The sequence below is a fragment of the Dromiciops gliroides genome, chromosome 1 (assembly GCF_019393635.1).
Source record: "Dromiciops gliroides isolate mDroGli1 chromosome 1, mDroGli1.pri, whole genome shotgun sequence".
NCBI lineage: Eukaryota > Metazoa > Chordata > Mammalia > Microbiotheria > Microbiotheriidae > Dromiciops > Dromiciops gliroides.
In genome coordinates this window covers 737012330-737029183 of record NC_057861.1, presented here as the reverse complement: position 1 = coordinate 737029183, position 16854 = coordinate 737012330, and the positions used below count along the sequence as shown (strand labels likewise).

The 16854-nt window shown below is 38.2% G+C and overlaps 1 protein-coding gene across 24 annotated transcripts in view; it reads right to left on the bottom strand.

Annotated features, from left to right (window-relative positions):
• The window catches only part of CADPS (calcium dependent secretion activator), a 555724-nt gene that overhangs the window by 303237 nt on the left and 235633 nt on the right, over positions 1-16854 (bottom strand). For all 24 annotated transcript variants that reach the window (XM_043978805.1, XM_043978803.1, XM_043978804.1 and 21 more), the window contains exons 5-6: positions 12647-12880; positions 7289-7410 (exon numbers count right to left, since the gene is read on the bottom strand). In XM_043978805.1, coding sequence (XP_043834740.1) covers positions 7289-7410; positions 12647-12880 — 356 coding nt within the window. The remainder of the gene's footprint in view (positions 1-7288; positions 7411-12646; positions 12881-16854) is intronic.

Here is a 16854-nt window from a genome sequence, read left to right as displayed (position 1 = left end):
ATCCACTGCACCACCTAGCTGCCCCCAAAATTTCTTTTATTACTGTTCAGTTACCAGTATTATATTTATGTCTAAAGGAATAAGATAGTTTAGGGAAATATAATAAAATAATATGGAATTCTTAAACATGAAGGAACTGTCCAGATAACCATAAATAACAGATGGGGTAACTGAGACCCCAGAAATGAAGCAATCTTATTAAAATAACTTCTACCTAACTGAAGAAGTGAAGAAGGAAGTATGAGTTACGCTCTAGGACATGCATGGGGAGTTAGGACACCCAATTTCTTTTCCTGTCCTAGGGACTGATGATATAGGATCCTATCTGAGTTACCTAATACTCTCATCCCTCCATTTTTGTTTATAAGGAGCAAACAATAAACTTGGCCCCTGCCTAATATGAATGACATACTTAATTCACACAAGAAAGATACTGCAGTTACTCTAGTTTCTTGAAAATTACTCAACTTATAAGATTCTCATTTAAAAAGTTGAAGGCCTGAAGGCAAAACTTCCAACTTGATGCATTTTATTTTCTCATTTGCTTGGAATATGACAGAAAGAAGTTTGACCACACTTTTAAATTCACTGTAATAATGAAACTCATATGTTATGAAACCTATGGCCTGTCAGGGCGTAATGAACTTGTTAAATGACAAAATGCCAAATGGCACCATGGACTTCATTACAGTGTAAAATAGCTTCCATTAAGTCAGCACAATATGGTGCATTCACTCAAGTGGGCTCTTCACTTATTAGAATTATTCAGATTCTCATTTTCTTATCGCCTATAGCATTTGTCATTCAAAAGGTGTCCTGGACTTAAAGATACTCTGTAAGTCCACTGAGGAAAATACAAGTATGGGACATGTGCCCTCCAGGAAATGCTCCATGACCTTGTCTTAGATCAAGAAGTGAATTACATCCTCTGTTTAATTGCATGCATTTTCATGTATTTCATGTACAATGGTGTATTTGCTGTACAAGATGATTTATTCCCCAAAGACTGATATCTACACCTTCTGTTCTTCTCCATGTCTCTCTCTCTCAACTAGAAAGATCAAGCTCAAATCAAAGCCAATGGTTTCAGGTGCCTTCCATCTGACTAAGGCTATCAAATGAGCATCTCCAGCTTTGACATATCCTTTCTCTAGACTCCCTTCTCCAGTGGTCTACAGGGTATCTTTACATTGAAGCATAGTTTCAGATGTTCATGGAATGTTTTGAAAACTGAGCTCATCCTACAAAGGCACCCCAGATAGACTTCCCCATAATCAAAAAAGTATCATCCTTCTGGTTCTCATGATTTGAACTCTCAGAGAGACTTTAAATACTTCCCTCCCTTTGAGCTCCCATAGCTTTTATTAGTTACTGCTCATTCTTTCTCTATAGCATTTGTACTTTCATCCTTCTCCACCCCCTTAGCCACCACCATAGGTTACACCAAAGCTTCTTAAATTGTGGGACCTGACCCCATATGGGCTCATGTATCTGAATGTGGGGGTAGCAAAAATTTAGCAAGAAATGTTTAGTTTTTATACCGATTTTATATACCTGTATACCCGGAGTCGCATAAAAACTTTTCAGGTGAAAAGGGGTTGGAAGTGAAAAAATTTTAAGAAGCCCTGGCTACACTTTCACCATCTCAAGGCTGGATATCCTCAAACATATCTTGGCTGGTCTTGACCCCTCTCTTATCTATGCTAAACACAGGTGCTAGAGGAACTTCTAAATTCAACAAAACCTTTAAGTGCCAACAATATGTGACATTTTTGTGTTGGCTCTAAGTCCCCTTTTATCTTTGTGCCCCCACAACCTAACACAAAATCTCACACATAGGGACTGGAATTATGATATCATTGGTAGAATGAACTCCCAGGTGAGGGTATTTCCTTTACTAATGCAGTGGCAACTTTTCAGAAACTTGTGGTCTTAGAGAGTTGCCTATAGCACTGAATGGTTTTGTTACTTGCCCCTGGTCACACAGATGCTCAGGTATCAGGGGCATGTCTGAACCCAGGTCTTCCTGGATTCCACTATGAAATGCTGCTTCTTTGTATGTATAAGTGATTCATACGTACTTGGTGATCAGTTCAGCAATACAGGAGCAAAACCAAGAGAGGCCCTCTACTAAAAAGCTTGCATTCTTCTGGGGTGAAATAAGTGATTTAGAGCATTAACCATAAGGGGATTCAGAAAAGCCCTCGTGTAGAAGTTGGCCACTAAACCATGCTTAAAGCTAGACTGGAATTCTTAGAGGCAGAAGAGGTGGCGGTGGGGGGAACAGATAGAACTCTTCAGGGGTGAGGCACAACCTGGACAAAGTCACAGAGAAAGGACATGTAGTGTTTTGTATAAGGGAAATCTAGAAGGCCAGTATTGATTGGAATGAATTGTATGGGAAGGGATATTATACATACACACACATACACACACACACACACACACACACACACACACACACACACACACATATATATATATAAATTTATTTATTTGTGGGGCAATGAGGGTTAAGTGACTTGCCCAGGGTCACATAGCTAGTAAGTGCCAAGTGTCTGAGGCTAGATTTGAACTCAGGTCCTCCTGAATCCAGGGCCAGTGCTTTATCCACTGTGCTACCTAGCTGCCCCCAGGAATATAATATTTTGTGTTTATATGTCATTGAGTTCATATGTATGCCACTCCTCCTTTTTCTATACATTCTCAAGTACATTGATTCACTCCCTGCATTTTCCCATCAGGCAGTCAAAAGTCCTTTGGATCTTTCCCGAGAGATAATATATGAGTACATTAATATAAGACTCTGTTAACTGGGAAAACTCTCTCCATGGATTCATACACTGTCCTTAACTAAAGAGATAAGTCCCAGAGAGTTGCCTGAAGCTCCCAGACATTGTCATTTGTCCAATTTCACATAGCTTGTAAGTGTCTCAGGCAGGATTTGAAACCATTTTTTTCGGGTTCCAAGTCCAGAACCATATTCCTTATACCATGCTGTCTGCCTCAAAGTAGTTGAATTACCTATGAAAATATTACAATTTACCAGATGGCATCATTTTGAAATTTATTTGGTAACCGAAGCCCCCTGAGAGTGAGGTGACTTGCCTGTTTTCCCCCAGCCAGCAAGTGTCAGAGGAAAGGATTCCAACTCATGTGTTTCTCATTCTAAATTCAATGCTTAGCCTGTGATCCCCCACTGACAATTACTCCTTGGTCTAGCACTTTGAGGTTTAGAAAATGCTTTCCTTTGACTTTGCAAGAATGAAACATGTAATTTTAGAAGCAATAAGAGGAAACCCAACTCCACACATGAGCACTTAAATGTACAAAATTCACTACACTAAGAAATGCTAATTCCTAGGTCAATAACTTGGAACACATGGCCACCCATTTAACATTTCCCCAGGTGCTTGATTTTCCTTCTGTCTCAATGCTTTGGATTTTGACAAAGGAACTCTGTGCCAGGGTGGCCTGGTTTTTCGGTTTATACATATTCGGTTTATACTTATTCGATGTAGCCCCACCTCCTGTCCTGCCCTTGACTCCAATTCAGGACTTGCCTCATCTCTCCCTAGGTGGGGATTTACCTTCTCCATATCAATGTTTTCTTAAGAACTGGCAGATGACTGCTCTATTTGGGGCGTTAAATTACACAAGGCACCTTCCTCACAATAGTGCTCGCAGGGAAGTATCACACTGAGACAAAAAAAGGTAAGGAAAATCTGTTTTGGGACTCAATCTCGGCTAATGGAGGAGGAGGAGGGAGAAAAGGAGGGGGAGAATAACAATACAGAGTAAAGGAGTCCTGGCACAGGAATGCATGAAAACAACCAACAATTAGCACCTCACTGATTGATAGATTGGTGGCAGCTCCAATTTGGCTGAGAGACAAAGATCCCCTCTCCCAACCTCCACTCCCTCTTCCATTTGTTCCAGCTGGATAAAATTCTATAAAAGTGAGAACATATTAATACTAATTGGAATTAAATAACCAAACTGGAAACTATGTTTTTTCTTGCTCTCAAATGAGATAATATAGTTAAAACAGCTCACAAATATTAGATGGCTCCACAAATGTTATAATACTCTCCTCCTTTTCTTCCTCTACTTCTCTTTCTCTTCCTCTTCTTCCCCTCCTTATTCTTTTCTTCCTCCTAGACTTCTCCTGTATTCCCCTCCTTTTCCTCTTGTTTTCCTTTCAATCACCTTCTACCTTTTCTTCTCTCTTTTCATCTTTTCCTTCTTTCTCTTCTTCTTCCTTATCTACTTCCTGATTTTATTCTTCCTCTTTTGTCTCCTCCTCTTTTCTTTCCTTCTTCTCCTTCTACCTCTTTGCCCTTTCTTTTCTCCCCTTTTATTTCACTTCGTCTTGTCCCTTCTTCTATGATATTCCTTACTAAATTATTATGGATTGAGCTTGGAATACCTGAATCACAGATACTTCTACATATTATACTTACACCATCCCAATTCTTTCTCTCTCTTTCCTCTTTGAGTCATAATTTCGGGACCTGGTCAAATGAGTTGACCATTATGGGAACCAAGTATTTTTCTCCCTCATCAAAGCTTGTACCTGCAACATACCATGACAACACAGAGAATATGCCAAGATACCCCATTCTTGCCTAAGGAACTGGTAATTTATCACTGGTAGAAAAAATGAAACTTCCCTACTTGCTAATTTAAGCTGGAATTGCATGAGAGGGAATTGAAAATGTGTGAACAAGTAGCAAAAACTACATTTCATTTCCCCTCTTAATTACTCATTAATTTGACTCATTAAGTAGAGCTTGACTTACTCCTTCAAATAAACTTATGATGGATTACAATGTCCTAATACTTTCTTGAATTATGATAGACATCAAGTGCTTTGTCCGAGTCATTCCTGCTTAAGCATGCAGTTACTTATGTTCTCCCAAATTGAATAATAACTTTGGAATGGGGTTCAAGTTTAAGCCTTATAAAATTCTCATCAAATTGGAATAGTGAGTAAGTTAACTTGAGTTCTAAAGCAGATGGATGGATGGATGGATGGATGGATGGATGGATGGATGGATGGATGGTTGGATGGATTTGATGCCCTCTCTTAAGAACCTTTCAAGGTCTAGGAATTACAATCTCCATATGCTTTCTCCACTGACACATCCACTATCCTTATTCAATCCTTCATCAACTTTCTCCTGGAGTATTGTAAGTCTCCTTTATGCTCTTTGTATCTCCAATCTTGGATCCATTTTCTACATAGCTACCACAATGATCTTATTAAAATCCCATTCTGAACACATCACTTCCCTACTCAGATATCTTTTTGTGTGTGTGTGAGGCAATTGGGGTTAAGTAACTAGCCCAGGGTCACACAGCTAGTAAGTGTTAAGTGTCTGAGGCCAGATTTGAACTCAGGTCCTCCTGAATCCAGGGACAGTGCTGTATCCACTGTGCCACCTAGCTGCCCCTACACTCAGATATCTTTGATGAGCCCTATTGCCTTTTAGAAAAAAATGTGCTTGTCAGTTTCACTCTCAAAGCCCTTCATAGTTTTTTTCAGCCTATTTTTGTGGTCTTAGTTTATATGACTCCTTTTCATGTACCTTATATTTCAGACCAATTGGCTTATTTGCTGCTCCCCAAATCAACCTTTTCATTATCTGCCTTTGTGTCTTTGTGGAGGCTGTCTGTAGTTCCTGGAATATATTCGCTCCTCACCTCTTAGTATTCCTAGCTCCCTTCAAGGCTCAACTCTGGTGATGCCTCCTATGGCAAACCTTTACCTTCCTCCTTTGGGCAAGAGCTCCCCAGGTCTTAGCACAGTGCCTGGCAAATAGTAAGTATTGAAGAAATTATTGTTGATGGATTGCCCCCCCCCAAAAAAAAGATGTTTGTGCTCTCTCATCTTTTCATTATTTTTCTAAGTGTAGGCTCTCTTTCCAGTCAAAAGTTGAGGACAGTGACCATTTTCCATCTTGATTTTGTAGCTACAACACCTAGGACTCCAGCACATGACATGTGTTTAAGATATGGTTGAATTAATGTCCTAAAACAAATGTATTTTGCTCAGAATACAAAACCTTCAACCATAAGTCTGCCTTTTTAGCAGCTGTTCCCCTATTATTGCAATGCACTTCCCACCTTCTCTTCAATTCCTAGCTTCCCTGGCTTCCTTGAAGATTTCCAATTCTATCTTCTGCATAGGAAGTCTTTCCCAGTCCTTCCTGGTGCTTGTGCCTTCTCTTCTAAGATTTCCATCAATTTTGTCAACAATTCAAGTAAAAAAAGTATTAAGTGCCTGTTATGTGGGAGGTATCATGCTAAACTCTGGATACAAAGAAAGGCAAAAACCATCCCTGACTTCAAGAAGTCTCCACTCTAATGGGAGAAGACACACGCACAAAGCAATGTAAAAATTACATATACACAAGATAAACTGGAGACTTAGTGGGAAAGGACTAATATGAAGGAGGACTAGGAAAGTCTTCTTGTAGAATGTGGCCAGGGAAGTCAGAAGGCAGAGACAAATAGGGAGGGAATTCTAGGCTCAGGTGCATAGATAAAATTCTCAGAGTAGGAAGTTGGAGTGTTGTATGCAAGGAAGATCAGGAAGGCCAGGATCACTGGATGAGATGTAAGTGGATGTATATTTTCTACATATCTTGCATGTGCCTAGCTATTTATATGTTGTCTCCCCCCATTAAAATATGATCTACTTTAGGTTGTGTTTTTGCCATTCTTTGTATCCCCAGAGATGAACTCAGTGCCTGGCACATTTCAAGCACTTAAATGCTTTTTGACTGAGTGACCCATTTATTCATGTTTCTGTACATAACATATAGAGGTAAATACCTTATCTATATTCCTTACATTGTTTTTTTTAACACATGCACTATTCAATAACCACAATTGTAAATTTAAATTGTAAATTGAACATCTACAATTTAAACTTAAATGTGTCACATTTTTTCCATGAGCTACATTTAGGAAAGAAAGTGGCACCAGACAGTTCCTAAGATGTTTAAAGAAAGTATTCCATTTAGAAAGAGTTGCCCTTCCTTATAGAGTTGCTGGCAATATTGCTGCTGAATTCCCTATTTAGTCTTCTTTGCCTTGAGAGAGGAGATATTTTGTCCATAGATTCTAGATGAAAAGCGATATAGTCAAGAAATGATCTTTGGAAAGAATTCCTTAAGAGACATAATGTGTAGAGGCTGGCATGGTAGTCCAGCATAGCCCACCAAGAAATAACCTATCCCCAGAGCACCCAGGCAGGGAAACCACAGAGCATACAACTTACGTTGGCTTAGAAGCTTCAGCTTGATCTGTCTGGAGTTTTTCTCCTCCTTCTACCTCCATGGTACAATACACAATGCGGTTGGGGGCCAAAGACTTTAGGCCTTGAACTTCCATGATCACAACCTATAGAGGGAAAAGAAAAACAACAAAACAAATTACACCTAGAATTCACTATTGTCTTCTCAAATATGAGTGCCTGCATCTACTGTGGGATAAGGACAGAGATTAATGAGAACAGTTTCTTTAAAAAGAGCTGGCCAATCAAACTGACAAAGATGACAAAACAATTGTTCATGTTCGAAGTTTTATTGGAATGAATGACTAATGACTAATTTGTACAGTCATTCTAGATTTAAAAAATTGGTATGAAATGAGAGAAATCACTAAACCATTTACACCCTTTGACCTAGAGATCCCACTGATAAGGATATACCTTAATGAAGTCAATGCCAGAACAAAGAATTCTACACATGAAAAAGGATTCATAGCAATATTCTTTAGAACAAGAAAAACCCAGAAACAAAGTGGTTGTCTATCAACTGGGGAATTGTTGAATAAACCGTGATCTATGAAAGTGATGGGATACAATTGTGACAGAAAGGTCAACAAAATGGCCACATCTGGCTACTGTCTTCTGTCCTGGGCACCATAGGCTGGTGAACATCCAGAGCAGGGAAAGCCAAATAGAGAAGAGTCAAATTTTCCACATTATGTGAGGATCAGTTTTGGTGGAACTGGGGATATGTAGCCTAAAGGGAAGTCTTAGGAAGTTCATTTAGGATATCTATTTTTAAGAATGTTCGAGAGGGCTGTCATATGGAAAGGAGATTAGACCTGCTTTGTTTCATAGGCAGAGAGTTGAGGATCTCACGATCTCCACAGGAGGCATTTTTCACTTGATACACATGACTTGTCTCCCATTCTCAGTCCAAAGATGCAGTGAACCAGCTCAGCCACTTCTCCATGGCTCTCTCTGTTAGCTGTATGTCCTACTTGGAGTCTACATATCATCAGTAACCTATTAATGATCAGTGGGCTGTGGAACAGTATTGCTTTTCCATGAATCCATGAAAAAACAGATAAAATGTGGGCAGTTCTAATTCCTACAAAGCTTTTCTTTGTGTTAAGCTGAAACCATCTTCTCTGTAACTTCTGCATGGTTTTCTTCCTCTTGCCCTATTGGTCCTAACAGAAAAAAGTATAATTCATTTTCTATATTTGAAAGGCAACATTTGTATACCCTATCTCTCCTCTACTCCCAAATATTCCCTTCTCTGGGCTAAAGTGTCCCAGTTCATTCACCTGATCCTGACATCAAATGGCATCTAGTCCCCTCTCCATCCTGGTTGCCTACCTCTTGACATATTTCGGCATGTTAATGTCCTTAAAATGTGGTGCCTAGAACTGCAAGTGTTACTCTAGATGTAATCTATTCGTGAGAGAATACTGAAGGGTGACATCCTCCTTTGTTCTCCACATTAAAATTTAGTTAATACAGTTTACATTTGCATTAGCATTTTAGCCAGTTATATGATGCTGTTTACTCATAACAAGGTGGTGCCCCTGTAAAATCCTCTGGACTTATTCAAATGAATTAGAGTCTCATTATAAATCTTCCAGTTGATTTTCTCTATCTATCTAATTCCATTTTGCCTTACTAGTTTTGACCTTTTGTTTTAGCCTCTTGAGACATTTTGGGGCTGCAATTCAGACAACCAATATGTTAAGAATCCCTCCTGTCTCAGATTTACATCATCTCCCAATTTGATTGGTATGCCATTTATATACCTTCATCTAAGTCATTGATAAAAAACAAAACAAAACGACTGAACAAGACAGTGATAAGAATAGATGCCTGAGGCACAGCATTAGAGACCTTCATCTAAGTTGACATCACTTCATTAGTCTCTCCTCTTTGATCTTGACATCTAACCACTTTTGAATGCATTTGACTCCAGCCAGATTCCACATCACTCCATCTTGTCCAAGAAGATAACATGCCTTTGTCAAATGGTTTGTTGAAACTCAAATACATACTATCTATAGCAAATCTCCAATGTAACTGTATAGCAACTCTGTCAAAAATAAAAATGACTTTCATTTGGTATGACCTGTTCTTAATGAACCCACAATGATTCTTAGCAATCCCTGCTTCCCTTCCCCAGGGCTGATAAATCTTTTAAATAATTCATAGTAGAATTTTGCCAAGAACCCAAGCCAAGTTCACTGGTGTATAGATCAAAGCAGCAGCCTTCTTTTTTTTGTTAGACATAGACATTTGACACCTCTAGTACCGAGGCATCTCTCTTATCCTCCAAGATAACTCACTACCAGTGGCTCAGCAATCAAACTAGAAAGGTCAGCACCCTGTCATTCCTGGTATAGTGAATCAAAGTCATTGAGAACAGATTGGTGCTCTCTCAGAATCTTTGGATTGGAAAGGGCTTATATGGCCATTTTTTTCAATCCACATATGAGTGAGAATCCACCCTCACCCTATACTTCCTTCAGCAAGTGACCATCTAACCTTCACTTGAAGAACACTAAGGAAAAGAAGTCAATGCTTTTCTTGGACAGCTTTATATGGAAAGAGGTTTTTCCTTTCAGCAAGCTTACATTTGTGTCTTGGAAAATTTGACTGACTCCCATTCTGCCATCTAGGGCCAAGAATAAAAGTCAAGTCTCTCTTCCAGGGAGAGCTGATTTCAAATATTTGAAAGTCTGTCTTTTCTTGACCTCTCCCATACTCAATCTTTTTTCTACCATACTAAACATTCCAAGTTTCTTCAAGTGATCCCCAAATAACACATATCTCAAAGCCCTTCACCAACTGTTAAAGGAATCTTGTTGGTTAGGGAGCAAAGGAACCAAGGCCAATCCTCCCTCTATTTCTCAAGTGCAATGTAACATGCCTATTGCTATAGAATTATCAGAATCTAATGTTTTTATATTACATTCATCTCTCAGTATATCCTACTCCCCTCAAATCCAGAAAGCCATGCCTTCTAAGAAAGTTTAAATAAAGAGAAAAATGTATGATTCAGGAAAGCTAACTTATCAACTGGCTTTGATGTATATGAAATATTTCATACCCATAGTCCATCACCTCTGCAGATGCATTTTTTTTCCTTCTCTACTTTGGGTCAGACTTTGTTATTGTGCATGTTTTGGGGGGTAGAACATTTCACATTTCTGTCATTTTAACCTTTATAAAATACTTATATGCAATATGCACAATATATAATATATATCATGTATTATATACTTTATGTACATTTTATATATAGTTTACAACCTACAGTGTTCATTTTCATTGGTATTCTATTGGTACTGTTATAGTCATTGTGTTTATTCTTTTCTTTGATTTACTTTGAATGAGTTCATAAAAGTCCTCTCATGATTCTATGAATTCTCTCCCCCACCCCAGTCACAGAGGTACATAGACACTCTTGGAGACAGTATCTGTATGATGTGCTATTTGATACTCTTCTAATTAAAAAGTTGTGGGTGACCCCTGGGGGATTTGTGTACTTGTACTTACAAGTTAAAAGGCTGTTATAATCATACCCAAATGGGATAGCTGTTGGACTAACACTCGTCTAAATTCCAAACAAGCATGAACTGGAGCTGATAAAATCAGTAACTGTAGAGAAAGAAGGGGTTAGGAAAATGAAAATGGAAAAGCTTTATGAAAACCAATAAGCCAATATTTTTCCTACAGGAATGCAGGAGGCAATGAGGGATGAAATGTCACCTTTCATTGGTAATAATCAAATGCAAAGACACCTAAGAAGAACCCAGGCAGTGGCATATAAAAAAAGGAAGGTTTCTGTGAAATTAGACTGTTGATTTTCACACACCAAGTGCTCTACATTTAATTCAACCCTTTATCCTCTGACTGCAAAATGCATTTTGAAAACATTCTGTAATGTTACTAAGCTTATTCTGTCTGGATACAGAAAATATGTTTCCCATGGTTAATTCACAGCATGACTTATGGCCATTCCAAAAAAATTGTCCTTTAAAATTCTTCATTAGACATGTGGTAATTGTTACAACAGCATTCTTGATCCTTTCTTCCCAATGCAGTTTAAATCCTTAATCATTTAGATGGGATAAAAACCAATTCAACAATGGCATTTAATAATCATGACATTTATATAGTGATTTATGGTTTGTGAAGTGCTTTAAATATGTGCTCACATAACAGTTCTACTATGGACCTGTTGTAGATGCTATTATTCTCATTTTGCAGATGAATAAACTGAGGATGAGAGAAGCCAAAGGATTTTCCTAGAGTCACACATGAAGTACGTAGCAGAAGTGGGATTAAAACAACTTTTCTCATATACCTACCTCTCAAAGGGAACATGATTAAATGAAGGAAAAACAATCAAAACAATAAGTGATCAAGGCATTGAACACTGGCTTTTTTTTGGGGGGGGGGGCAGGCAATGGGTGACTTGCCCAGGGTCACAGAGCTAGTAAGTGTCAAGTGTCTGAGGCCGGATTTGAACTCGGATCCTCCTGAATCCAGGGCCAGTGCTTTATCCACTGCACCACCTAGCTTCCCTGAACACTGGCATTTTTGAAAACATACACAATATTTTCTTATTTCTGATCTTGAAATTCAGGAAACAATGGCTAGCTTAGTTGAAGTCAATTACGTCCTGTGGAAAATAGAATAGAAACCTTAAGTAGGAAATTCTATGCTTATTGTTCACAAAAAGACTATGAATTACTTCCATTATGCTTGGAAATTATATTACTATGGTGTCAAATGTATTTAATGACTCAGGAATTTTACAAAGATTTTTCTCACTACTTTAGAATTAATTCCTCCAATCCCAACTGATGGGCTTTAATAGGGCATCCTTCAAATAATTGTGTGCATTGTGTAATTATAGTGACCAAAAAGGTTGGCCATGAAGAAAATTTGAAAAATACGTACCTCCCTTATTTTTTTGCAGAAGTAGAGAACTACGAGTATGGAATATCACATACATCATCATATTTAGTTGGTGTGTAGGTTGGTTTTGCTGAACTGCTTTTTTTTTCTTTTTTCTTTTTCTATTTGTTTTGGGGGGTTGTTCTAAGAGATGACTTGTTGAGTGGGGGCAGGTGAAGGGATATATTCAGAAATGAGGGTGATAACAAAAACAAAAAATAGTAAAATTTTTTAAAAATTCTTTTCAAATGCGCTCCCTTCTAGCCTTAAGAAAATAATTTCATTTTGCTTGATCTGTGCTCCATCTAGTTCCTATTTTAAAAGCACATATAAAAGATATCCCTTGTTCTGAATTTCAGTCACACTGGTCTTCATACTGTCATCCAGACCTTACATTTGGGGGATTCTCACCTCCAGAGAGAAGGACAGAACAACATCAGATTTGGAGAGCTGGTTTTCGTTCTCTTCTCCCATGTCAATGATGGATGTGTTATGGCTTCGTTTCAGTTTCTGAAGCTTGAATTCACCGCCTTTTGACACTGGCATGCTCTCCAAATTTGCCATTAGCAAGTTGACTGATGATTTCAATTCTTCAATGTACATATTCTCCATTTCTTTGGACACAAATTTGGGAAACTTGCGCTCCTTGAAATAGAAAGAAAGTGTTAATTGGGGAGGGGTGTAGTAAACCATGACTTGTCTTTAACCTGGAGAGATCATGTCCTATCAATAAAGGACAACCTAATGCCTATAAGAATTGGGATTAAACTATCATAGATAACAGATTTAGATTTAGACCTGAAAGAACTTTTGAAACTAAAGCCATCATTTTACAGATACAGAGCAGGCACAGAGAGAAGTGAAGTGATTGGCCCAGGAACACAAAGCTAGTATCTGAGGCAGGATTTGAACACAGGTTTTCCTGAATCTAATTCCATTGCTCTAACTCCTTGTCACTGTGTCTCTTGGTAGCAATAAATTGAGCACTGTATGAAATCAACTGAATAGACTGATATACCTGTCTCCCAAGGAAATCAGTGGGGGATCTAGATGGTGCTACGGATAGATCACTGTCCCTGAAGTTGGGAGGACCTGAGTTCATATCTGGTTTCAGACACTTGCTAGCTGTGTGACCCTTGAGCAAGTCACTTAATCCCAATTGGCTTAAACATCTGGGAACCATCTCCAGATGTCCTGATAATATATCTTGCCACTGGACCCAGATGGCTCTGGAGGAGCGAGTGACTTTTCACAGCCCTTCCTCACTTTAATCCAATTCATTGCAAGTCATGACTTCTATCATGCTCCTCATTGAAAACAAAGGACAAACAAAAACAAGGAAATGAGGACAATACTAAAGACATAGTAACTAAGAAGAAACCCAACATTTAGGTTCTCCAAACATTCTTCTTTCACTGTTTTATCTCTAGTTTCTTTATCTAGGATACTCTTCCCTTCCTTAAATCCACCTGTCCAAATCCTATCCATTTTTAAGACCTAGCTCTTCCATGGAACCTTCCAAGTTTTCCCCAGTCAGAAGTGACTCCTCCATTGCCTGAACTAACATAGCCATTTATTGGGATGATCTTCGGTAGGGGATAGAGAATTGCAGTGGACATTAGGAAGAGCAAGTTCAAATCTTGCTTTGGAAACCCACTAGCCTTGGAACTGAATTTGGGGAATACTCTTTAAGTTATCTCGACCTCACTTTTCCCAAATGTAAAATGGGTCTAATAATCCAGTACTTATCTGAAAGGGTTGGTGTAAGGATCAAATGTTATATACAGGATATTCCCAAAATCTTAGCACTGTTTTGAGCTGTGAAAGCTTATACCAAAGCATTCACAGCTTAAAACTACACTAAAACTTACATTAAAACTTTAGCAGCTTAAAACTACATTAACATTTTTGGAAGACCCTGTATATAGCACCACATAAATGTCAGTTATTTTTATGGCATGTTTTGAAGGCTTTTTCTGTTCTAATATGCGTTGTAATTATTTGTGTGCATTTCAAGTCCCAGACAAGATTTTAAAGTTTCTGGAAGGCATGCAACACACCTTATTATAGAAACCTTTGTGTTCCTATCAGCTCCTATAACAGTGCCTTTCATAGAGGAGGCATTTAAATATTTATTGAAGGAATCACTGAATTTCATCATAGTTCCTCTGTGTTCTGAGGTTCCCCCTCCCACTTGAAAATCATCAGAAAGAAACATCAGAAATATTTTTCGAGTGTGATTTCATTTCAATTTAAAAAAATAATCGATTCAGTTATTTTTGACTTATGGAAACCATGAGATTGGTTTTTTCCCCCTTTCCCTGGTTATCTAGAGTGATTTCCTCCTATGAATAATTCAAAAGGAACTGATTTGAGAAGTTTCAAACTTAGCCTATAGCTATTCCTATGAAGAATTGTCACCATTTTCAAGAAATATTGGGAAAATTAATGAAGTGATATATAAATTGATCATCATTTTTCACAGATGTAGATGAAACCATTTTTAATTAGAGTCAGGTCACATCTTTTATTTTTTCCTTCCCTTTCTCAGTACAAGATTTTAGCTAGAATGCCAATGCAGTCTATTCATGCCATTTGCATTTTTATATACTATGTATTGCCTATCTCAGATCCTCATTTTAAAAATCTGCATAAACAACGTGGCATAGTGTATTGCACAAAGTAATGGATAATACATGTTTGTTGAAATTAATTGAATAACTTTCGTTAAATGATGTTTTTCAGAACTTTGGACAGAGGTGAAAGAGCCTGACAATGCTGAATTTGCTAGGGGGGTAGCTGTGTTGTGGATGTGTGGGAGGTAGGTGAAGGAGAAAATCTAAAGAAGAGGAGTTCAGATTTCTCCTTTTTTTTGACTATGTACAGGTCAGTATTGTGGACCTTCCTATCTTCTCTGGTTTCCTTTGGAAGACTACTCAAAGCAGATTCTCCACGGTGCCTTGGAAGGATCCCTGAGATATTCTTCTGATATGGGATTGTCGCTGTGTAAATTTATTGTTGAGGTCAATCCCTGGGAAGGTGACCAAGGCAATTGTGTATATGTGAGTGCATCTGTTTCCCTTTTCTGAAGAACTTTGGAAGGCAAGGGAAGAAGCATTTAGTAAGTACCTACTATATGCCTACTATGTGCTACTAAGTACTTTACAAGTACAGGGTGGGCCAAAAGTCACAAAGTGGTCTAATGTTTTTATAACTTTTTGAAAATTATTTTTCTTTATTTTTGCTATTCATGAGATTTGACTTTTCAAACATAATGAAAATTAATTTCCTATAAATATTATATATGATATTATATTATTGTAAATTAAAAACAAAATATAAAGGAGTTATTAAATATTTGTAACTTTTATCCCACCATATATTATCTCATTTGATCCTCACTGTAGCCCTGCAAGGTATGTGATAGTACTTTTCAATTTAGGACAATGAGGTAGACAGAGGTTAAGTGATTTGGCCAGGGTCACACAAACAGGAAATATCTCTGTAGCCAGATTTGAACTCACATCTTCCTGACTCCAGGCCCAGTGCTCTATCCACTGTTTCAGCTAGCTGCCTTCTGTGCAATGGCTAAATTTGGTACCGATGTAGGAGACAAAAGGGGCTTAATAGAAAAGCCTAAGACTCAAGCTCTAATTCAGATATGAGTTCTAAAAGGGATTCAGACCCCAGTTAATGGATAACTTACAAGTCAGGATGCTAAGTTCTCTTACCCACAGTAATCAGTACCCATAATGGAAACACAGGGAGCTAGATGAAAGTCTAAGACTATAACAATGATACATTGACAGGCTATAGACACTCAAACTAGGAATAAATGATAAATGCAGATGTTTTGAAACTAAGTGGGAACCAGAGACGTGCAGAAAAGGCCAAATCTGTGCCCAGTTTCACCTTATGACGGGTAAACCCCCAAAACACACCTCCACAGAAAAAGGTCCCCACCTCGGGGGTTGACTTAGGACTCCAGGAACTCCAAATTAGGACAGGCCCTCCCCTGTACATCCCTAAGGTGGAGATTATTATAATGAGACTGATAATCAATTTATCCATACTATAAATATAAATGTCTTTCCTTTCCTTATTCAAGAGATACCTTTCTACTATTCTGGTTCTCTCCCTGTGGTCACTCCCAGTATTGCAATAAAACTTGGGAAACTGCGTCATTGAGTCTTGTAATTCTTTTGGGACAACTCATGATTAATTTGACCCCAAATTCTATTCCACATCAGTACCTTAGCTTTTGCTGAGGATCATTCTTCCAGTATTAGGTGCCTCTACCATTATTATAAGGCCTCTGAAGAAAGCCTGACAGAGCTTCATCTCTAACATCACCTCTCTAAAATTCAAAGCAATCGACCCTCCATGCTTTTTTCAAGAGCACTGGATGTGAATACCTCAATATACTTTGATAACAGGAGTAGAGTTTAAAGGTATTAATGGACATTCTAGTCCAACTCCATCATTTTAACAATGATGAAACTGAAGCTCAGAGGTTACATAATTATCCAAGCAGTAAATAGGAGAGCTCATGTCAAAGGGCTACATTAAGGATCCTTCATTCATCCATTGTTTGTCCTTCCTTCTGGAAAAGGACCATG